This window comes from Pavona decussata, unplaced genomic scaffold (assembly GCF_977016875.1).
Source record: "Pavona decussata unplaced genomic scaffold, jaPavDecu1.1 SCAFFOLD_156, whole genome shotgun sequence".
Classification (NCBI taxonomy): domain Eukaryota; kingdom Metazoa; phylum Cnidaria; class Anthozoa; order Scleractinia; family Agariciidae; genus Pavona; species Pavona decussata.
In genome coordinates this window covers 6,156,183-6,180,739 of record NW_028145568.1, presented here as the reverse complement: position 1 = coordinate 6,180,739, position 24,557 = coordinate 6,156,183, and the positions used below count along the sequence as shown (strand labels likewise).

The window sequence follows — 24,557 nt, the reverse complement described above, 5'->3', positions numbered from 1 at the left end:
CTCATGCCATGGCAATCTCGGCAATGTTTCACATTTTTCTTTCATAACGTATCTCATTTTAAAAAAAAAGTAAAACTTTTTCCCTCGGTCACGGATTTTGACCCCTTTTAGATTATGACTATTTGAAGACCGCCTGTTTCAGGCAGTTCGATGTCTGCAGTGAATAAATTAATTTTACGTTTCTCTGTGTTTTTGCTCTTTAAAAGTTTTCGTTTTGCAACTGCCATTGACAATGCGGCCAATTAAAGGGGAAGTATCATGGGGTTTTTGATATCTTTTGTTAAAAATGATGAAATAAGACCTTCAATCAGCTGCCAAATAATTCTAGAATGATGAGAGGAAAGAAATCAACTCAATTCTTGAAAGGAACAACTTGTGATGTGTTCTAGCGCATTTTGGAAACAAAAATGCGAGAACTTGAAAAACGTTAGCCTAATATTTTTCAAGTTTCAATCCATACCGGCCTACCCTGTCTCTGGCCAGAGGCACTAATCGACAGTTTTATTGCACTGGGGTGATAATTTATAACAAACTTGGCAATTATGTCGTTGCCTCTGCTGACAGACAAACATTTTAGGGTTTTGAAATGACAGCAAATTTGCATGATACTTTCCCTTTAAGGCGATGCCATTTCCGGGAAAGCAGAAAGCGTTGAGACTGATATGTTTTAAAATCTTTATTAGAATGCAAAACAATAATTTGTTTCGATAGTGTTCTGTTCTCAAATGATTTGAACGGTAAATTTAAATTCAAGCTAAATTTCCTTTAATCAGTTCGAGATAACTAAAACTGGAGATAACTTGACTATTTACGAGAATTTTTGAGAAATTTCGTTAACTAGTGTTCCTGACCCATGATTTTGAAAGTTAAATGATTTTTGGCAACACGATGGGCGAGTTGCTCTAAAAGTTGAAACCAATCGTTAAAACTGAGACGATTTTGAAAAAATTAAAATACTTATAGTTATCCGCGTTACTTTGGGGAAACGGTCCCAGGGCACTTTTTTTCAGAGGGATCTTCGTCCACGGCAGGACAAGGTCTGAAGACTGAGATCCTACAAAAAGAGCAGAAAATACATCGGCATTTCTCAATTTAGTTTTATCACCAGTTCACCCTTATTCTTTATCGTTTTGTCGAAAAGCTATCAATTGGGGTTAGACGGAGTTCACAATTTATCTTGTGGCCTGTTGGTGCTGAAATAATTTTTTTGTGAATAAAAATTCTGACGCTGAAAATTACCTTTTAAAAAGGCCATAAAATGATGAGGGAATGTAAGAAACATTTGAACTGTTTTGTTTTAATGTTCTCATTGTGTAAATCTGTTATACGAGGAGAGGCACAAAACTGTGAGAAATGATAAGGAGGCCCCGGTATAAGAGCTCCCATCCGAAAGACTGACGTAGTGCTGAGGATTTTCATAGCTGCTTGCAATGAGAGGAGCTTGAAGGGGAATGGGAGGTGCGCTACTTTACACCTAGCCTCCCTCGCAGACGCTCTTTTGGCTCGTCACGCAATCTTTTCTTCCCAACTTTGGGGAGGAAAGATTGCGTGACGAGCCAAAACAGCCCCTTAACCCTAAACCCAAACCCTAACCCGGTTGAGAAAAGATAACATCGGCCTAAGGGAGGTGACGTCATGGGTTATTCTTCGGAGCAGCCACGAACCGAGATCCGATTATACCGGAAATTGACCTGCATTCACTCTCTTTCAGTAGTAATGGCGGACGATGTCGGGGAAATAAAGACTTCGAACGTTTGTTAGGATTCGTTATGGTAGAATACAGAGTTCTTTCTACTTTCGTTTCTCGGCGTCTGAACACTGACCTCAAGGATTTTACGTTCGATTTGTGGAAGAAACGTGGAACTATGAAAACAGTCAAGATTTGCTCAGGTAACATCGGCCTACGGGAGGTTAACATCGACCTAAGGGAGGTACGTTTTATAGCACCACGTTTGTATCGTATGTGTTATACTGGCACAATCGTACACATGGAAAGCTTATTTGCAAGCATTAAAACTTACAATCTTGCAGGAGCTTTTCTAATCATTGACCTGAGTGTGATTTCATTAATTTTATTACCAACTCATAACATTCACCTACAGGAGTTTAACATCTACCTAAGGGAGGTACAGTGGCTTACAGTGTATATTTTATAACTTATGTATCATAAAAGTCAATTCATAGGCATAGAAGCTTACTCTCTAGCAGGGAAACTCATCATAAGGAGCTTTTCTATCATTGACTTGAATTTCATAAATATTTTCATTTTTACCAACTCATAACATCCGCCTATAGGAGATAAAGATCTACCTAAGGGAGGTTATGGTATTATAATAAGGAAGGATGGACTTGAAGAAAGCTTACGAATCTTAAGGGGCTTTTGCATTTCGTGTACATGCCGTTTTAGAATAAATTTATTTATAAAGAATTATTATTATTATTATTATAATTATTATTATTATTATTATTATTATTATTATTATTATTATTATTTGAAAAGCCTTTTAATCTCACTAGAATGAGATTAATGAGAGTTTTCTCATTTTTTTAGTTACACTCATAACATGGAATATTTAACAATTATTCACCAAAGTGGAGGTGAATAGTCGCGGCTCGGTAAATATCTGTCACTTTCACCGACACTGAGGTGAATAATTGTTTTAGTATATACCACACAAGCTGAATAAGAAGTGGACCAAAAATTACTTTAATTTTGACAATATACCGACAAATGGCGGGAAATTTTAAAATCTTGCGCGCCGCGCGGTAATCGATTTCTTATTGTAGAAAGTTCCGTCTCGCTTTCTGGCAGACAACTAAAACTTCTGGAGGCACTTGCTTAGTTGCTCACGTGTATTTTTTTCGATTGTTGTGTGAAATTTGTCCTATTGTTGAAACCACACTGCAAAACATTAGATGTTTCTTTGTTTACATTGTAATTATAGTGCTCAACAGTTTCATAAAAAATGGATGGTATTTTTATTTTTCGCCTAGGAATATGAGGTTTGAAAGATTTAATGACTTACCATGTAATGTCGTCAAATCAAAATTTGTTGCCATTTTTGTATTTTTTGTAATAGCCGTCTTTTTTAAAGAAATATTTTCCTCTTAAGTGACCGTGGCAAAACGGGAAGCCATCTTGTTTCTCTTCGGTTGCTCGGAGGTGAATAGTACTTGGCTAATCACCTCTGAGCTAGCCAATCAGTGCGCGCTACAAGCACTATTCACCTGTGTGGTATATACTAAAATATATTATTATCAATATTATTTTTTGGCAACACACTGACCTATGCTGGGCCATTTATATTCATCTAATGAAACAATTTTACACCCATAAAGATTTGCTGTGAGAGGTGTTATGGGTTTAAATAGAAAAAATGCAGGTGCATTAAAATAGCATAATAGCTGTTATGATGATTAAAGGCAATTATTTTCTTGTTGTTGTTGTCGTTTTTTCTTGGTTGACCCCATCAACCTGTAATTTCCACATTAAATTTTGCTAGAAGTGAGTGTTTATGACTGTTGAAATGATAGATCATTTTTAAAAATATAACCCTTAATATGTCAGAATTTATTTTAATTTAATTTGTGATCACTTACAAGAGGTTTGACTGTTTGACTGCTTACTACAGTACATTAACAATATTGGTTTTATTTTATTTCTTTTCAGGATGCAATACTTAAACTGTGCAGACCGCTGAAGAAACTGCTACTTCAAAGACACCTATGACTCATCAATTCCTCAAAAGACTTTGTGTACAACAGATGTTGTTGAACTGTTATTGTCAAGCTTGACCTCTCGTCATGTGGCAAAATTATGTAAAATTTGATATTCAAGTTTGTAGGGTTAATTGACGGAGGATCTCCCATATAATGATGGATTGGATGCAAATGGTCATAATTTTGTTCCTCTCTGGCAGGAAATTGTGTAGATTGGTATATATGTACCACTTAGAGTGCAAAGATACAAAATGACCAACATTTTTAACTAATGTTTAATTGGAAGAAAGATTCTCAGTCCTTTCTAGAACTTAAGGACGGTGCCTACTATTGTTACTGCGCATACGTTCTGTGCATCTGGAGATACTCGGGTTTCCTATGGGTGGTGCCTACTATTACAGGGATATTTTTGCGCACTTTAAAACTATGCGGAGAAAGCAGAACTTAGCAAGTGATTTTGGTATCCAAAAAGAAAATTGGGGGGAAATCATGCATTTTTCAGAGATAATAAAGCTTCAATTTGGAAAAAAAGCGCCCTACATTGCTTTGTATTTTGCTGCTTTTTAGAATAATAAAAAATTGTTGCTTGGTTATCTCTAAAAAATGCGTGGTTACCCCCAATTTCCTTAAATTTGGCTTTCAATACCCGCTACCAAGATCTGCTTTTCCCGCATAGTGATAAACCATGCAAAAATACTTCGCTATTAGTAGGCACCGTCCTTAAGCTGTTGTGAAAAGAAATCCCAAAAAAATAACTGAGGGTCTTTCTTCTACTTAATCTTTCACCTGATATTAAAATGTATCTTTCAAATATCCATATTCAATTACAGTTATGGTTGCTAACCTTTATGGCTATTGAGTCAAAAAGATATGACATAAAGAGCTATTATTTTGTAAGTCAACAAATCTGTACCTCAAGTAAAGGTCAAAATGAAATTGAGCCATGCCATGAACCTTTGAGTGTGCTTTTCAAAAGATCCAAATTACCACCCCTAAATGTTTTCATTTTCAAGTTTTAAGCTCATGACGTGTCATTTGTTATCAAGTAAGCTCTATGCTTCTAAATACGGGTGGAACTTTGTCATGAGTTGGAGAACAAGTCAAATTTGAACAAAAAATAAATGCCTTGTCCCCCCCCCCCCCCTCCCACATGGCATTTGACCATGTACCATGCCTGGGAAGAAGGGAATTGAATTTGGCTGGGGTAGAGAAATTGAACTGAATTTACACTGTACCTTTAGCATTGGAGAATTTGGACTTTTCTCTTTTTTTTTCTTCTGTTTGAATACAATAATTATTGAACAACTGAGACAATATAATATATAATGCTCTTTATTCATAATGATAGTACAAGAGAGTGCATGGTAATAAGACATAGTAATACCTGTAAATCGATATTGAGATGCCGAAGCCGGGGGCTTGTATGGCACAATTCATACAGGAGATTGGTCAAAATGGTGCAATTACTTTACAGTTTACAAATAAATAAATAAATAAATAAATAAATAAATAAATGAATAAATAAATAGATAAATATTAATGTTAATAATAGTGGTGATAATAATAATAATAATAATAATAATAATAATAACTTAAATGAAAAAAAATTAAATAAATAACAAATAAAATATTAAATTAAGCTAAGCCGTGTATACGAGAGTTCAAAAGGACATGAATTCACAATTTGATTGGAAGTAATCTTTAAGTTTTTGTCTACAATTCGAGATAGTAAGCGAATTACCTAAATCAAGAGTGTTGTCATTCCAAATTTGAGGGCCTTGTGCATGAAGTGCAAAAGCCCCTTAAAATTCATAAGCTTTCTTCAAGTCAATTCTTCCCTATTATACGTACTTGCATGGTGCTATAAACATCATGACCTCCCTCAGGTAGATGTTTACCTCCTGTATACGTAGGTGGAATTGTTATCACTTGGTAAAAATAAAATGAAATTCAAGTCAATGATAAAAAAGCTCCTTATGATCCCAAGTTTCCCTGCTGAAGAGTAAGCTTCTATGCGTATGAATTGAGTACACAATGTCTTTTGTGGAATTAATGAGTCATAGGTGTCTTTGAAGTAGCTGTTTCTTCAGCGGTCTGTGCAGTTTAAGTATTGCATTCTGAAAAGAAAAAAAATAAAACCAATATTGTTAATGTACTGTAGTAAACAATGAGAGAGTAATGTACAATTGTCTTTTAAGGTTTCTTAATAATCATAACATTCTCTCTGACAATCAGTATGGTTTTCTCAAGCATCACTCCACGGCTAGCGCTTATGCTCTTACTTGTTTATATGACAAAATCTCTTCCGCCATTGACAATAAGGAATGCACAGTTGGTATTTTTATGGACTTGTCCAAGGCCTTTGACACCGTTGATCATAACATTTTGATTTCAAAATTAGAGCATTATAGTGTTCGTGGCACTTCACTTAGAGGGTTCGAAAGCTATCTAAGCAATAGACAACAATATGTGGAATTTAATGGCGTCAGTTTGGAGTCTTGCGAAATTAAGTGCGGGGTGCCTCAGGGTTCTATACTAGGTCCCCTACTCTTTCTACTCTATATAAATGATCTGTGTAACGTGTCAAAGGTCGTGGATTTTATTCTTTTTGCAGATGATACAAACATATTTTTCTCCCACAAAGATTTTAACTTGCTTCCTGGAATCTTGAATTCTGAAATGCTTAAATTAACTCAATGGTGTCGAGCAAACAAGCTGTCCATTAACTTTAAAAAATCAAATTTTATGGTTTTTAGACCACCCCAAAGGAGGAAAACACTTGATATATCTATTCAAATTGACAACAATGCAATTGAACGTGTGAAAGAGACAGTATTTTTAGGTGTTATCCTCGATGAGCATTTGTCATGGAAGCCTCACATATTTCTTAGTGTTTCTAGAAAAATATCAAAATCAATAGGTATTATTTATAAGTCTAGTTTTTGCCTTCCCAAAACCTCCTTACGCTCCTTGTACTATAGTCTAGTTTACCATTACTTAATTTATTGTGTTTCTGTGTGGGGATCGACATATCAGTCTAATTTAAATCGGATTATTGTTCTGCAAAAGAAGATAATCAGAATAATATCTAAAGTTTCTTTTGATGCTCATACTGGTGTTCTTTTTTAAAAAGAACAGGAGATTTTAAAATTCTCTGACATTTATTTATACCAAATAGGTAAATTTATGTATCTTTTTAAAAGAAGCTTACTTCCAAATTATTTTCGCGATATGTTTACTCTTGCAAGCCAGATACATTCTTATAATACAAGAAATTCCAACCTTTTCTATATACCTTATTGTCGAACTAATCTTCGAAAATTCTCAATTCGGTTTCAAGGTCCTACGCTTTTCAACTCGCTTAGTCGTGAAATTCAAAACAGTGAAAGTATCAGTTTGGCAAAGACTTAGAAAATTCCTTCTTTCTAAGTTAAATTGACTCTTTGTTGAGCTACACACCTTTTTCTTTTTTTTTTCTTTTTTTTTTCCTCCTTTTAAAAAAAATTAATTGGAATTTTCATTCAGTACCATTAACTTCTATGGTTTATCCTATAGTTTCAGGACGCCTATAGTTAATAAGCCCCAGGCTTCTATATAGGCTTCCTAGCCTTTAACACATTTCATCTTGTAAATAGTTTAGTAGGAATATTGTGTATCATCTTTAATGTATTTATGTTGTATTTTTTGGTTAATGGCAAATAAAAAATGAAGCAGTCAAACAGTCAAACCTCTTGTAAGTCAGATCACAAATTAAATTAAAATAAATTCTGACATATTAAGGGTTATATTTTTTAAAAATGATCTATCATTTCTACAGTCATAAACAGTCACTTCTAGCAAAATGTAATGTGAAAATTACAGGTTGATGGGGTCAACCAAGAAAAAAATGACAACAACAACAAGAGAACAATATTGCATTTCACTGTATTCCATGTTATGAGTGTAAATAAAAAAATGAGAAAACTCTCATTTATCTCATTCTAGTGAGATTAAAAGGCTTTTCAATTAATAATAATAATAATAATAATAATAATTCTTTATAAATAAATTTATTCTAAAACGGCATGTACACGAAATGCAAAAGCCCCTTAAGATTCGTAAGCTTTCTTCAAGTCCATCCTTCCTTATTATAATACCATAACCTCCCTTAGGTAGATCTTTAACTCCTATAGGCGGATGTTATGAGTTGGTAAAAATGAAAATATTTAATATGAAATTCAAGTCAATGATAGAAAAGCTCCTTATGATGAGTTTCCCTGCTAGAGAGTAAGCTTCTATGACTTTTATGATACATAAGTTATAAAATATACACTGTAAGCCACTGTACCTCCCTTAGGTAGATGTTAACCTCCTGTAGGTGGATGTTATGAGTTGGTAATAAAATTAATGAAATCACACTCAGGTCAATGATTAGAAAAGCTCCTGCAAGATTCAGGGCTTGAACAATCGATGAAACCGATGATCGGAAAATCAATCGATCAATCGATGACAATCGATGCCAATTAATCGATTGATATTGATAATCGATGAACAATCGATGCACGGGTTTTTTGTGATTATCGATTTCATCGATTATCAATTTTTATCGATTATCAACGCCAATCGATCAGCTAATTGACATCGATTGGTTCTCATTTTTGATGCGTTTTATTTTCAGTAAAGATTTACAAAAAGAATCTGAGTCCAAACTGTGGCCTATAGTTCTCTTGTGACCGGTGGTAACTGTGTTTCGGACAGAGGCTGTACATGTTGTTTTGTTGGCTTTTTCCTGTGCAGCTCTAAGTTTCTCGATATGGTCTCCTTTTTTCCAGCTTTTACTATACGGCTCACCCATTTAAGCCTGCATGCAGTGAACTTTATTCATTTTTTACCCTGTTTACTTTATGCACCTTTGTTGTGAGAAAGAAGTAATAAAATGATTACCGAAGCCTATTCACGTTTATTCTGGTTTATTTTATTACAATTCAGTATAATTACATCACCCACCATTCAGAGCTCACTCGTCTCCATTCGCATCTGCATACAAACAATCCGGTGAACGAATTCAAATCTGAAACATTTGTGTGTACTGCGAGCGCGTATACGTACGTGCTGGAACGTGTGGAATACCGAAATTTTTTTCAACACCAATCGATGACAATCGATGAGTTGCGACCACTTTTGTGTGATTATCGATTGGTCATCGATTGGCCGATGCCAATCGATGCCAATTAACTAACAAGGCATCGATTGTCATCGATTGATCGATTGATTTTCCGATCATCGGTTTCATCGATTGTTCAAGCCCTGAAGATTGTAAGTTTAAATGCTTGCAAATAAGCTTTCCATGTGTGCGATTGTGCCAGTATAACACATACGATACAAACGTGGTGCTATAAAACGTACCTCCCTTAGGTCGATGTTAACCTCCCGTAGGCCGATGTTAACCTCCTTTAGGTCGATGTTAACCTCCCGTAGGCCGATGTTACCTGAGCAAATCTTGACTGTTTTCATAGTTCCACGTTTCTTCCACAAATCGAACGTAAAATCCTTGAGGTCAGTGTTCAGACGCCGAGAAACGAAAGTAGAAAGAACTCTGTATTCTACCATAACGAATCCTAACAAACGTTCGAAGTCTTTATTTCCCCGACATCGTCCGCCATTACTACTGAAAGAGAGTGAATGCAGGTCAATTTCCGGTATAATCGGATCTCGGTTCGTGGCTGCTCCGAAGAATAACCCATGACGTCACCTCCCTTAGGCCGATGTTATCTTTTCTCAACCCCCTAACCCAAACCCTTTTCATATTCATGGGGTCATACATGAACTCCTCTCCCAAAACAGCGTCTGCGCGGTAGACTACTTTACCCCATTCCCTTCCATTTACACGGCTCCGGCTTGCGAAATATTACGTATTGCCAAAATATTTCGGTTTAAGACAAAAATAACCTTTTTGCAGCCCCTGAAGAAGGTTAGTTTTGTCTAACCGAAATATTGGGCAATAAAATTATTTAGCTTTGCATTTGATTTTTTACAATAACTGTCCAAATTCCCGCGCGCTGATTGGCTCGTAGCTATCGTCTATAAGAGTACAGACAATAAAAATGACGTCAGATGTAACGCGCGCGCTTTTCTCAACAAAAAAAATAGCCAATTCCGCTCGTACTTTTTCCATGTTATTGTAAAAAACAAATCGACGGCAGTTTCCTATGGTCTATACTCTTATAGACCATAAAATGACGCCATAAAATGTCCAAAACTTGGCAGTGAAACCACTCGCCTGCAGATCGTGGTTCCACTTGAGTTTTGAATATTTTTGACGTCATTTTATGGTCTATAAGAGTATAGACCATAGAAAACTGCCGTCGATTTGTTAATTACATACCCGGTATTCAAGAGTTGCGAAATATTGGCGATTGGCGGGGACTGTCATTGGCGGGAAGTTGCAAATGTGGGCCAGCGGCTTTACCCATGAGTATTGTTCACCTCAAATTTCAATGAATGGATTAAGTGAAAATCGAACGACTTGTTTCGTAATTTCTTGCATATTAAGTGGATTCTCGATACTGAGAGCAATTTCTACGAATCAGGATAAGAAGAACGCTTTTTGGTTCAAGTTCGACGTTTTTGGTGTGAAAAGAAAAAACCTCAGCGCCACACGTGTTTCATCACAAACCAGGTCAAAGACTGAACGTTTAAATAATACATTGACATCAATTTTCGTTTTCCTTGTAATCTGTCTCCTGATAAGAAACCTTCTACTCATGCTGCTGAATCACATTTGCGGCAAATCTTATTGCGAAATATTCTGACGATGGTATGTGGCGCTGATCCCAGCCAAAAGACACCTAGCAAGGTCTGAAAAGTCGGTACGTGGATTTCAGTTGTTTTACTTTAAAACTTTCTCAGTCGACTACTTGGTTCTTCGAGCAGGAAAATGGTAGAGGGGGCATCTTCAATGAGCGTGGATTTAAATGTTATAAAGCGGATGTGTAAGGACTTCACGGCTGGTGCAATGGGCGGGACAGCTTGTGTGCTGGCCGGACAACCTTTCGATACCGTGAAAGTAAAGATGCAGACTTTTCCATCACTCTTCAAAACTGCCTTCGATTGTGGCGTTAAAACAATCAAACAGGAAGGATTTCGGGGACTCTATGCTGGCACAATCCCTTCGTTGGCCGCGAACATAGCAGAAAACTCGGTGCTTTTCTTGTTTTATGGACAGTGCTTGTCTCTAGTGAAAAAAATAGCTGGAAAACAAGATGAGAAGGAATTGAGTGTGTTACACCGAGCTATTGCTGGAAGCGGAGCAGCAGTTTTCTCATCCTTTGCCTTGTGCCCCACGGAATTAGTTAAATGTAGGCTTCAAGCTCAGCATCAAATGAACGTAATGGCTGGGAAAGGTGGAGTGAAGAGGTATTACTAATTGCCTTATTTTGGAATTGAACTGAAGTTCTTCCCCCCAAAGTAGTGGCTATGCAGTGAGAAGGCAAAGCTTCTTTCTCACTCTGTAGCAACTTCAAAATATACTCCATGCAATTGGAGGGGAGGGCTGGTCTTTCTCACTGTGTAGCCTTGTAGCCACTATGTCTTAATAATAAACTCCATGAAATAGGAAGGATGGGGTGGTTTTCTCACTGAGTAGCCGTATAGCCACTTCAAAATATACCCCATGAAATAGGAGGGGAGGGGTGGTCTTTCTTACTGCGTAGACACAATGTGCAGTTCCAGAAAATATCCATACTCCCCCCTCGAGAGATTTTTGTTTTGCACCCCCAGTCCCTCCCCCCCAGAAAATTCCAGTTTAGCTTAATACTTTGCTTCTAAAATTTTGACTTTTAAGACCCTCTCCCCATAGGAATTTTCAATGACCTCCCATGGGGTAGGTGTGGTTTTTTTCTGGAACTGCACTATTTTGGGGGGAAGAGCTTTGGAATGGCAGGATTTTCTGTAGTTATTCCTCAGATCAATTCATAAGGGGCTGTCTTTCATTTTTCCTTAGCTTTTTGTGACAGAAGGATTGGGCTGCATTTGATATCAAAACAACAGGGGTTATTGTCTTACCTATAAAGGGGGGAAATTTGTGGATTGGTAACGCTGAGGGTGCAGACACCTATAATGCCCACTGTTGGAGTTGTGATGGCACCTTTTAGGGTAATAGGACAGGAACTCTTTGTCAGTCAACCACATTTATACCCCTTCAGGGTGCAACCACATTGGTACTTCTTCAAGGTGAAAATGAATTTTAATAAGGCAAACAAAACAAGATTCCAGTGATTACACCTGTCATTTTTGTATTGTTGTACTTTGTTTCAGTTAATTTTGGTTTTGCTGTATTTTTTAGTGGAGTAGTGCAAGTAACAATGCAAATTATCCGTGAGGGTGGTTTTCTTGGTCTTTTCCGTGGAATGACTTCTACCCTAGCTCGTGAGGTTCCTGGCTATTTCTTTTTCTTTGGTGGTTATGAGCTTTGCCGGCACCTTCTCACTCCAGAAGGAAAAACTGCCGATGACATAGGTAAGGTTTACTCTGTGTACTACTAGGTAGTCCCATGATAGCGACAATCTGAAATAGTAAAAAATAAGGAAAGCAAAAGGGAAATCACTACCATGAACTAGGTTTGGAAATGTGATCTTAATTGTAGAATTGTAGAATTATTTTTCTGTGTGGTGAGTTTGGACATTATCATGTAAAGGTGTCACTGGCAGCCGCTATCAGACGGCTTGATCTTACCCACTCACCCAACCCATGCATGAATGTGAAAGGCCATCCCCTTTTTTTTTCGTTTATTGTCGAATGCGTTTTCTGATTTTGGGTCAGTCAGTCGGGAAAGGAAAAAACAAAACAAAAATAAAATTGGAGAAGGAGTCTGGAGCTAGGAAGCCCAGTACCTCAGCATAATATCCGTGGAGCCTGGAAACAACAAGGTGTGGTTACAAAGTCGCCTGCTAGAAATGGAGGTGCATAATTATTTGCTGCCAGCAAACCCACAGTAGCACAGATGGAGCAGCTCAGTGAAATAACCGATGTGCTGCAATACAGCTGTGGGGCTCCATTAATTCTGTAAGATCATAACTTAAGCGGCGTCGTCGTTGTCAGGCAAGATGTTTCGTGCGCTGACCTGGTTGATAAACTCTATTACTCATGCCGAAAATTTGAAGAAATTTGCTGTTGGTGTGGTGCTTTGGAGCCAGAGGCAAGAATCAATGACGAGACAAGAGCCATCTTCAAGGTCGTGAACCCTGTGTGCCAGGAATGCGCCGCTGCCGGCAAGAGACCAGTGGCAAGCTACAAGAACGAATAAAGTAGCTCTGCTCAAGTGTTTTCCTATCACATGGACAGAAAGTCTCTCTCGTCGAAGAGTGAGTGTTCTCTGGAGTATGAAGTAAAAACTACAAATCTGTAAAACAAAAAAATGCTTGTTTCAGATTAAAGTGACAATAATTTCTGTTTGAAATAATGTGTCATTGCCTTCATTGCCTTCTGCATAACTTTTTTTTTTTTTTTGAAAATGTGAAAATCTGGGTCGGTCGGACGACGCTAAACAGAAAAAAAAAGGGGATGGCCAAAGACAGATTTTCTCTTTCTCTCTCTTTATAGTTTACCTGTTGAAATTATGTGAAATATTTGAAATTAAAACTCTACATTTCAAATTTTATGGCAGATATTTGAGAACTCAGTTTATTGAGTACATTGATACTTTGCTTTTATTGTAAAATGTAAATCTGACAACCTTGTAATACCAGCAGTCATTAAAATGAAATCCTTAAGGGTATACTTTTGCTTTACAGGTCCTTTACGACTTATTTTCTGTGGTGGGATGGCAGGTGTGTCTCTTTGGGTTGCTGTCTTTCCTGCTGATCTCATCAAATCTCGTATTCAGGTGCGACTGTACATTACCAATAATTTCATGCCCACCCTCCCTGTTTGTTCTTACAAACAGTTTTGACAAAGTTGTTTATTAACAAACTATAAATTTTTCTTATAATCTCTTAACAGATATTGACTCGAGGCTCAGATAAAGTGCCAGGATTCTTTGAGACAATGTTTCAGATTATACGCAGTGAAGGTTAGTGCTCTGAACAATGATTTGTAGTTAAGTCAACATCGCCCAAATTACGTGCAAAGATTTATGTATGTAATCCCTGGGTGTACATTTAAAGGGCTGAGACTATAACCGTCTTGTTACACAGGCCAAGACTGTTTTAGTTTGATTTTTTATTTTGCCCAAAAAGCCTGAATTTTTCAGGTGTCCAGTTACTATTAAAAAAAAAGGATAAAATTTTTATCCTTTTTTTTATTTTTTGTATGTGGCTTCAATTTAATCAAAGAACATTACTTTGTGTTTTTCCCTCCAAAGCATCATTCTTTTTTTTCACTTTTTCTGTGGCTTTTTTTTTTTTTGGATGATTTGATATTTTGGCCTTATTTTTCTGGAAAACTAAGTAGAAACCAGGGAAAAGCAACACAGAGCAATATTCTCTGACTAAATTGAAAGTCTCATGCAAGAGGTCAGGAACTTTTGAGCGAAACGAAAAATCAGCCAAATATTATGTTACACTCCCAGCCCTTCATTTGTTTAAAGGACTTCTGGGGTCTTTATTATTGGAGTGAATTTTACGTTTCAAACTTGGGCAGGTTTAGTTGGCCTATTTTTTCAAATGAGCATTTATTTCTTCTTCTATTTTCTCTTTCAAACTTCGATACCCATGTTGACTGATTTTTTATTAGCGTTGTATGGATGAGGAAATACTGACAGTGATATTAACAAACATTTTCTATTACTTGAACCCTGTTAGTGAATTCAGTCTGTTTGTAGCTTAAAGGGGATTACTGAAGTATCACACAAATTTGCTGTCATTTCAAAACCCAAAAATGTTTGTCTGTCAGCAGAAACAATGAAATAATTGTCAAGTTTGTTATAAATTATCACCCCATGATTACCGGTAGTGCCTCTGGCCAGAGACAGAGTAGGCCGGTATGGATTGAAACTTGAAAAATGTTAGGCTAATATTTTTCAAGTTCTCGCATTTTTGTTTCCAAAATGCACTAGAACAGATCACGAGTTGTTCCTTTCAAGAATTGAGTTGATTTCTTCCCTGTCATCATTCTAGAATTATTTGGCAGCTGATTGAAGGTCTTATTTTATCATTTTTAACAAAAATGATACAATGATCAAATAAATAATGATAAAGTGATAAAATGATGAAAAACCCCATGATACGTCCCCTTTAACTATGGTACAGAAACCTAAACCTGGATAACTCAAACTTTTCATTTCCTCTAACATGGTTTCCATTTCCTCAACAGGCCCAAGAGCTTTGTACAAGGGCTTGGGACCAACTTTGGTCCGGTGTTTTCCTGCATGTGGAGCTTTGTTCTTGGCTTATGAAGGAACACAACATCTGTTAATAAACGTATAGACTGAGATAACAAAATCCCACTAGCAGTGCTTAGTGGATAAACAATTATTTCTAACATTTTATTGTCATTTAATAATATTTCTTCGCTTTATCCTTATGAATAATTCAATTCATTGTCAGGTGAAATTAGTGAATCATAACTTACACGTAATAATTTAAAGTAGTGGGAGTGTTAGAAACATTTTAGCATATTTCCTGTTAAAATGATGTTTTTAGTAAAATGGTGGTGTTATACGTTTCGTATAAATCATTATTATTAATAGTGTTTTAAATGTGTGGTATTTTATCAGCAAGAACAAAATATTTTATTTTTCTTAAATGTGATATTTATTTTGCCCTGAAAAGGTTTGGGGTTTGTAAATCAATGAGCATGATGTATTCATCTATGGCAGATAGATGCCATTGTTTCACATGCTGTGGGTACATTGTCAGGGATTGATGTTCAATATACAGTCACCACAACTGAAGGATGGTGCCTAGTTTTGTTACTGCAGATACATTCGGCGCATCTTGAGATGATTGGGTTTACTATGGTTGGTTCCTACTAATACAGGGATATTTTGCGTGGTTTAAGACTGTGGAGAAAACAAAACTTAGCAAGTGCTATAGCTTGGTATCCAAAAAGAAAATAGAGTAACCGTGCATTTTTCAGAGGTAATAAAGCTTCGATTTGGAAAAAAAAATGCCATACATTGCTTTGTTTTTGACTACTTTTTAGCATAATTGTTGCTTAATTATCTCTAAAAATGCTCCACTACCCCCAGTTTTCTTTCTGGATAATTTCCAGTAGCCCATACTAAGATCTGCTTTTTCCACAGTCATAGACTGTGCAAAAATACTTCTGTATTAGTACGGACCGTCCTTAAAAGTGTTAAGTGAATGACACAAAACTTAAAATAATTCAACATCTGTTGCTCTATCAACAAAGTAAATCAATCTTTCAAACCTAGCCAGTTTGTTGGATGATGCCTGTAGTTGTTAGCACCATCATAAATTGCTTTATATTTACCTTTGCTGTTCAACATGTTGAATGCAATAATAAGTGTTATTGAATGAAATAGAAGGAGCAGTTGTGAATGGTAAATATGACAATAACCAGTAGTTTTCTTTGTAAGCCCTTGTAATTTGTGAGACTTAGACTTTGGTGTTCTTTCAAGAGCAAACTAAAACTTTCAAAACACCAAATCTTTTAATAACCACTTTCTTTGGACAATCTTAGCCTTGCAACAAAAAAACAAAAAACAAAAAAAAAACAAATGGGACTCAAAGATAGCTTTATGAAAAAGCCAAGTTTTTTGAGTTAGAGAAGCATGAAATTCAACTAAAATTTTGTGACCTTACAGGAATCTGGCTATGTTCATTCAACAGTGCTCAACATGTTCAATGGCCTATCTTGGTAATAATAAATAAATTTATTATATTTGAAGACCCAAGGTTGCGAGAAAGTTACTGACTCAAGGAATGCAACCTGAAAAATTAATGTTGAGAAAACTCAACATGGCTGATGTTTGTTGATCAACAAACAGACATTACTATTTTTATTCTCATAATCCCCAACCACAATGAAAATTGATGTGAGAAATAATTTAATATTATTTAATATAAACCATGAAAGGTGAATTTGTAACAACAAAAATGTAAATAAAGAAGTGGAACAAATATGGTAAAGCTTGTGTCCAACATGTTTGCTTGTTTGGGCATTCTTTCTCGTCTATAGTCAAAATCATGCGACTTGTTGATATGTTTAAGTTACATACATTGTAAGTAAGACTAAGATTAAGATTCCTGAGGTAGGATATCTAGTAAGCTCTATTTGAGCTTTTATGAGGATCTTTAGAACTTCTGCTTATGTGGACTTCGCTGTAAATTTTACAAAAATGTTTTGTCAAGATCAATGCATTTTGCCACTCAGTTAACAGAGACTCGGGGACAGATAGTCTGAGTGAAAGTCAAAACAGGTGAGAAAAATTTCAGTGAAGAAAAGTCAAGTGGTAGGAAGATTTACTGAAGTGCATTTCAAAGGCCCTAAGGAAATTATTCATTTCTGCAATCAGTCATTATATTAGGCTTCTAGGAAACAAAATTTCAAACAATAGTGTAACAATAGACCAGAGGCAATATTCATGAAACTGTCTTAAAATATCTTTGGTATTGTTTTTTTTACTAGCTTTTTGAACTCAAAGAATACTTTAGGACACATCTTATACTAAGATGTTGTTCTAAAGTGGCCCCAGGCCACAGAATGTTTCAGACCTAAGTCATAATAATTATTGCTATCAACTTATTGGCTGATTTTGCTTAAATTTTAAGGATAGCAAGTTGTTATAACATCAATTATAGGGGTGTGTGGAAAAAAGCCCCAAGCAACTTCGGGGAAATTCTGAGGTGGGCAGTGTTAATCATTGTCCAACAAAAAGAGATCAAATAACCTTTTGGCAACACTGCTAATAACAACATAAAAATTTTGAAACCAGGAACACAACAAACTGTATTGAATTAAAAACCTTAACTAGGATGGCAATCCAAATGTCCCTTTGAGGCTCTTTTCTACACACCCCTTCAATTATTTACAAAATGCACGAACATTGTTAGAAATGAAGGCATTTTGCAATATCTTTAAAGGATATTTCAACCATTGCACTGATAGGAATTTATTATTTCTTGAGAAAAAGCTGTATTGGTTCAATACTTTCAAAACTGATTTCTGTCAAAGTAGAATTTTGTAATTTCACTAGTAGATCTTATTATTTTCGCTCAGTAATGTGGAACAATGCTGTGTAGTGATTAGCTTGTTGCCCTTTCAATGGAAAGTTTGGTGGTTTGAGACTGGCTCGGTCTCTACTCTACTACTACTATTGTTTTCTCCACATTGTCACTCTCCATGCTAACCCTGTGATGCACTAGAACCCCATCCAGGGGGAGGGGGCAGATAGCAATACTCTAAATTATTTCATGCCAGGAAATTAAAACAATGAGCACTGCAGGTGTGGGTGGCCCATGTACAAGTTTTCAACTTATGGGAAAAAAATATACTTGACCTGAATGAGTTCAACTGCCTAAATGTGTGAATTTTCACCCCACCTATTCCAAATCAAATGCCCAGTTTAACTACCGCTGACTGGTTAGCTCAGTGGGTAGAGTGCCGGACTACCATGCGGGAGGTCGCGGGTTCAAACCCCGGCCCGACCACCACTCAGGGTCTTTAAATAACTGAGGAGAAAGTGCTGCCTTTGTTCTGACATCTGCAAATGGTTAGACTTTCTAGTCTTCTCGGATAAGGACGATAAACCTTAGCCCCCTTCTCTCAAACCTTATTTGTAAATAACTTTGTGGGACGTTAAAGAACTCACTCACTGTTCGCAAAGAGTAGGGGACGTAGTTCCCGGTGTTGTGGTCTGGTCTTTGTGTGTATATTCCGTATATCCCGGGTCCGCAGTAATTGGCCTTAGCTGTTGCGGTATCCCTGTCCATATTGGACAAAGCTAAATAAATAAAGTGTAGCTTGATCGACACACTTTTAGGTGTGTAAATGAAGCCTCCAAGTGGTACATGCAAAATAGGAGCTACCGACATACTTTTTTTGATATTCTGTAAAATAAAATTTGCCTATGAATCTTGGTGATGCACATCAAATGATGTGGTTTTGCACTTCTTTTAAAATTAATGGTGATTGGACATCAAGGTTGGTTCTGTCCAGTGAATTCATTCCATTGAGGTAGAACCCCTCCCCCACCCCCACCCCCCACTTTACTGGGAAAGGAGACTAAGTGATGTTTCAGACCTTTTTTATTTAATTAATATTATTAAATAGTAATTTAAAAACTGTGTTATCTGCAAGAAAATGTTAACCCAAAAGAAAAGATCAAGATGAACATGTGGGTTAGCTTTTATTCTTATTAAATATAACACCTTATAGTTTCTAATAATCACAACTACAAGCACTGTAATTTTAGAAGGGTAATTCTGTAAAACAAACTGTGACAAAAGCACCCTGTCTAAAGAGAATTCAAGATGTTAACAGACAGCGAATGATGTTAAAAAAATTCATTGGTATAATTTTACTAGGGTTCCAATCCAAGCAACAACCAGTTTCCTTCTATTATTATTAATGTTGTTGTTGTTATTATTATTATCATTATTATTATTATTGTTATTATTATTATTACTTCTGTCGATGGTTATTTTATATAACTTCAAATATCATTCCTGAGAATGACATTTTGTTGTGACCAATATCTATCTCGCTTTAAAACCTGTAACAATGTTTTCTTTTGGAAGGACATTTATTAACTGTTAATAAAATGGATCTTCATGACAAAGTTCAACACTGGGCATTTGAGTTGTTTTTAAAACAAGGCTTAATAAAACATTTATAACAATAAATAATGCTTTGTAACTACTGTAATTGAGGCCAGTTAAAAATGAGATAATGGAACCCTGACAAATATGCTGAAAAAAAATATATAAATCCAACTTCCATTGTACTGCAGAAACAATAGTTACAGTTAAATGACTAGAGATGGAAGTCTTTGCTTGTCACGTAAACAATGAGTAATAAAATATACTAAAATAAATATTTTTAAAGTTGATAATGTCTCTTGTTTATGTCCAGCTGTAACCCTTGGATATAAAACACAGGATGATGGCAATATTGTGCTCATCAGATTTTCTGACTTTCAACTGATTATTATGGACTTTAACAATGATGAAGGCAACAACAACAAGAAAATCACAAAACTGTGGTTTGAATGGACAAAATCATAGCCCTCTATGTATGTTGTACATCTTGGTTCGCTCCTTTGCATCCATGGTGTGTGCAACTGAATGCAAAATGATCACAGTAAATGAATGTTAACATGCAACATTCTCAAAACTAAAAATTCTAATTAGTTCTTGAACAGTTCAGTTACACAAAACAAAATGAATGAGTCAGAACAATAATTACTGTGAAAATTATAGAAACAATTGTGAAATCGCTTTTTGTGATGTTTTTGTTGGTGCTGGCCATCGTAAATGTTTAAACTCCCCATCAGTTGTTAGAATTTGACTTCCCACTAAATAAATGGTAGTGACATAGTAAATGTTTTGTTAATAATTAAATAACTATTGATAAATTTTAGGAATCATCATTACTGAAAAAAAAAGCTTTTACAAACAAGATTTTTTGGGCACTTTTTCATTTAAACATTCTGGAAATTCTCCAAGGAAAATATAGTACAGGATAAATAATTTTTCAGAAAATGAGGATCTACCTCATGAAGTCCCAACAGCCTGACAATTTAGAAAAATATTATAATAATTGTTCCATACAGGCCATTCCTACAGAAACCTAGGTTTTTTTGTTAGTTGTATATTTTGAGTGTGTGCTTGGGTGACTGGTTAGTTTGCCTGTGAATTAAAAGTGGTTTGCTTGTCTACCACACTAGAGGTCTTAAAAATTAAAGGGGCACTGTCATGGTGATTTCTCTGTTTTAGGGCAAAATGCTAAATATTTGACAAGGTACCTGTTCTCTAATAAAAAATTGCTCTTGGAGCACCAAGAAGAAATTATTCAAGTGATTTCTCCTGAAAAGAAGAAACAAGAACTTGAGAAACTTGGCCAATTTTTTCAGACTGCAATCCATTTCCATCTTGACTATGTACTAGTTGGGTCATTAACAAAACTGAACCATTACTTTAACATTTCCATTGATAAAATAAATAATTTTTGGCTATTCGGAGTAAACACTACAATGGGTGTTAGTGTCGCTTTGAAATTATAGCAAAAAAAAACAAAAGCAAAAAAAAAAACATATTTGTATTGATAAAAATGCCAAAATAATGGTACAGTTTTGTGGAAAATAACCCTACTAGTGCACAGAAACTCATGTGTATTCGGAGAAATCCCTAAAAACAGGTCCTCCCTGTTCTCTAACAGCGATTTCATGTTAAAGAAGGGGTTCGTTGTCAAATATTTGAGCAGTCTTGGCCAACATACAGCAAAATCTCTGTGACACTGTCCCTTTAAGTGCTGACAGCTGCTGGCTAAAAACCTGGCTATGCTGACACTGGGTGATGAAGTAAACTGAAAACAAAATGTATAGTCAAAGGGAAAGAATGCTTATTTGTTCTTCTTCAAAATTATTACTCTGCTGCACGGTAACAAAAATCAAGAAAATCAATATAAAGTTTTTTTCATCACCAAATTCTCATAATTTTTGTAAACAAACTATAAAAAGGTCAGGAGAAGTTTGTAAAATATTTATCTCTGAGTTTGTAACTGGTAGTTTTTAAAAAATACATTTGGTATAAGCCAACTACTTTCAACAATATTATTCTTCAAGAAATATATTAGCCTTATCTATAATAAACTAGTAACTGTTGGAGTTGAAATATTTTATATTACCCTGATAAAATCAATTCAAGGTGTTCCCTTCTAATACCCCAGTCAGTAGCAAAGCTACTGCTTTCAATTTACTGGACGAAGGAGCAGTTTTTGTTCTCCCGGTCTAAAATACTAAATAAAGCTGTTGTCTTGTTGATATATGGCGTGAAGGTCGATATGGTGATTTGTCACTAAATGTGAGAAGTCAAGCATGGAATTTGGCGCCCTTTCTGACGTAACCGTGGTTTCAACTATAATCCACGTGGCATTTTGGTACTTGAGGAATCTCTAAACAAAATAATTTTTCTTGACCAATATAATATTTATAAGGCTTCTCTTCCGACAAAAATACAACCTAAAATACTCTTCTTTCTTTTGATTGATACCATACGTTCTATCTCTTTGTAAAATCATTTTCACCGTGTGCCATCTTGACCATTATTTCCAAGCGCTTTTGCTCTTTCGGTGGCAGCACACACAGCTTTGATCAGCGATCCTCGAAAACCAGATTCTTCGAGCGCTTGTATACCAGCAATTGTTGAGCCACCAGCCGAACACACAGCGTCTTTTAGTTCCCCAGGATGTTGTCCACTTTCTAAAACCATCTTAGCCGCTCCAGCCGCCGTTTTGGCGGCTAATTTCATCGCTTCTTGCCGGTTCAATCCCACGCGTACAGCACCGTCTGCCAGCGCTTCTATAGCGAGGTACACGTAAGCGGGCCCGCCACCAGTCAAGGCGGTCATTACATCCATAAGCTCTTCATCCACATCAAAGCAATATCCCACTGAAGACATCAGTTGATGAATTAAAGCGTAATCGTCTTCGCTAGCAAATTTCCCAAACGTACAAGCAGTAACTCCTTCGCGAAATTGAACAGGAGTGTTCAACATCATTCGAACAGTACGACTTCTGCCAGGCAGCGACTTCTGCATATAATCCAGTGTGACTCCAGCAGCTATGGATGCTATTAAGTGATTTCTCGCCACTACAGGAGAAATTTCCTTGAATACTTCAGGGAAAACTTTAGCCTTTACAGCGAGGAAAACTAAGTTACTTTCCTTCATAACTGACTTATTGTCGTTGGTTACGTTACATCCCATAGCCTTAAACTGGTACAAGTCTCTTTCTGAAGGAGCACTGGCGTAAATTTCATTTGCCTTCACTACTCCTGCTGACAAAAATCCCTTAGCAAGAACCTGGGCAGCTTTTCCGCCGCCAATAAATCCTAACCGCGAAATCAAACTCATAGTTTCAGTTACCAAACAAATCAACCATCTACTACATGAGCAGCGTTTTTATCAGGTTGTTCTGTTCAACAACAAAAGCTTATTCATCATCCAATCAAACGCCCGGATATTTTTACTAGCCAATCACAACTAGCCAGGACGTTAAATAACTTGCAAGTATAAAACTAGGAATACGGACAACGGACTGCGGACTGGACTGGCTGTAAAATAACAGGTTGTTCGAGGTCCCATTACATTTTATCTGTTTTTCTAACAACCTCCAGAATTATACGGTAATTGATAAAGATTACGATTATTTTCACAAAATAATTATAATAATTTTTGGTCCAATTTTGGAGGCAGTGCCTTTCACTGATCCAAGTTTAAGGGACTTTCAGTTTCAACAGAGAAGCCCATCCTTTTTTTTTCGATCGTTGCGAATGCCTTTTTCTTCTCTACGTAATCTTCTTGGCCCAGTTGTTCAAAATCCTGGGTTAACGTGAATTTTGATTCGAGTTTGATTACCTATAAATGAGAAATTTCCCCTTCAGTTTTGATTTAGACTTTTCTGGTTTCTTTATCTTTAGCTTAAACTTTCTTAAAGGGGCACTGTTACGAAGATTTTGCTGTGTTTTGGTCAAAGCTGCTCAAATATTTGACAAAGAATGTTTTATAGCCAGTCCGTAGCCGTCCTAAGTCCGCAGTCCGACTCTGCATTCTCACAATTATTGTTGACCATGCATGAACTGTGTGCTGTGCGTTACTTTTGGTCACGCGACGCAACCAAAATTCCTGAAAAACACTGATTTCTATCATGGGCTAGGCTAGGAATTTGGCTCAAGTGGTTTTCCTTTGCCTATATTAATTATATTGGCTCAGAAGACGAACACAACCAGTTTGAAGATAATTGAATCAGCTTTTAAGACCAACAAATGAAGCTTTTACTCAAGTACAACAATGACTTAAAAATAGTTTTCCAAATGACCAATATCATTTGCTTAATTTCAGCTTCCTCTGACGAACATTGGCATCATAAGATTTCTATAAACAATGCCGCTAAGATATTTTTAACTTACAGGGTCATTGGAGTAAAGGAAGACAAAGGCCTTTGATTTTCTATAAAAAGCTATTTATTACTTAAAACATTTGTGATAATGGAGCTGTCTAATTTTGTTAATTAAAAATACGTAAGACGGCTTTGATCGCTTGTTACACAATAAAAGAATTGAATCGATCAGTTAAACGAAGCAAGTGAAATTCGAAGCAAAACCATGCAATCCCTGAGCTATGAACTAATTTGGAAAAAATGCCATACAGTATCATGCATTGTGTTTTCTGAAAATGAATGCTTAACTCAAATTTCCTTTTCGGGGTTTCAATAGCCTTTGCTAAGTTCTGCTTTTTCCCGCATAGCCATGAACCGCGGAAAACCTCTTTTTTTGGAGACACCGTCCTTCAGACGTGGGAGGAGTAGAGACCCCTTTAATTGCAAATAATGAACGGATGTGCGTTTATTTAATGCTTGATAGAGCAGAACAGGATCGTTAAGCAGAAAAATATGAAGCCAAAATCTGATTATAATACTGGCTAACTGGAGAACTGGCTAGGGCATCAAATGATCAGTTGATGGTCGGGTATCTTTGTTAAACAAAATAATGTCGTATCAGTTACAGTCAAATTGTGTGAATGTATGAGAAGAATGTGTGAACAGACAGGGACATAATACAGTTTGTTCATACTCAGAGCCTGCTTAAAGACCGAACACTATCCGCTCTGGAACAAGGTTAAGTTTATTGACCGTGACCCACTCTGGTACTTCAAAAGCCGACTTCGGACTTCTGACTT

At 36.2% G+C, this 24,557-nt stretch overlaps 2 protein-coding genes and 1 long non-coding RNA gene across 3 annotated transcripts; 1 reads left to right on the top strand and 2 right to left on the bottom strand.

Moving 5' to 3' along the window:
* Positions 1 to 5,636: 5,636 nt before the first annotated feature.
* LOC146465544 (uncharacterized) lies at positions 5,637 to 9,351 on the bottom strand. The gene is made up of 2 exons (XR_014868280.1): positions 9,106 to 9,351; positions 5,637 to 5,837 (listed from the first exon to the last, which is right to left on the bottom strand). It is a non-coding gene; the product is annotated as an uncharacterized LOC146465544 (long non-coding RNA).
* Positions 9,352 to 10,195: 844 nt separating this feature from the next.
* On the top strand, positions 10,196 to 16,790 carry LOC146465543 (mitochondrial ornithine transporter 1-like). Its single transcript, XM_085128633.1, has 5 exons — positions 10,196 to 11,115; positions 12,044 to 12,216; positions 13,491 to 13,582; positions 13,699 to 13,768; positions 15,010 to 16,790. The coding sequence occupies exons 1-5, from the start codon at positions 10,637 to 10,639 to the stop codon at positions 15,120 to 15,122; spliced, it is 927 nt and encodes a 308-aa protein (XP_084984759.1). The 5' UTR covers positions 10,196 to 10,636; the 3' UTR covers positions 15,123 to 16,790.
* Positions 16,791 to 18,990: 2,200 nt separating this feature from the next.
* LOC146465542 (pyrroline-5-carboxylate reductase 1, mitochondrial-like) lies at positions 18,991 to 23,930 on the bottom strand. The gene has a single exon (XM_085128688.1). The coding sequence runs from the start codon at positions 22,731 to 22,733 to the stop codon at positions 21,903 to 21,905; it is 831 nt and encodes a 276-aa protein (XP_084984814.1). The 5' UTR covers positions 22,734 to 23,930; the 3' UTR covers positions 18,991 to 21,902.
* Positions 23,931 to 24,557: the final 627 nt, after the last annotated feature.

Bases quoted from the DNA above. Each gene is read 5' to 3' on its own strand.
- LOC146465542 (XM_085128688.1), bottom strand. From the start codon at position 22,733: ATGAGTTTGATTTCGCGGTTAGGATTTATTGGCGGCGGAAAAGCTGCC.
- LOC146465543 (XM_085128633.1), top strand. From the start codon at position 10,637: ATGGTAGAGGGGGCATCTTCAATGAGCGTGGATTTAAATGTTATAAAG. The intron at 12,217-13,490 runs GTAAGGTTTACT...TTTGCTTTACAG, and splicing joins AAAAACTGCCGATGACATAG to GTCCTTTACGACTTATTTTC. The intron at 13,769-15,009 runs GTTAGTGCTCTG...TTTCCTCAACAG, and splicing joins TCAGATTATACGCAGTGAAG to GCCCAAGAGCTTTGTACAAG.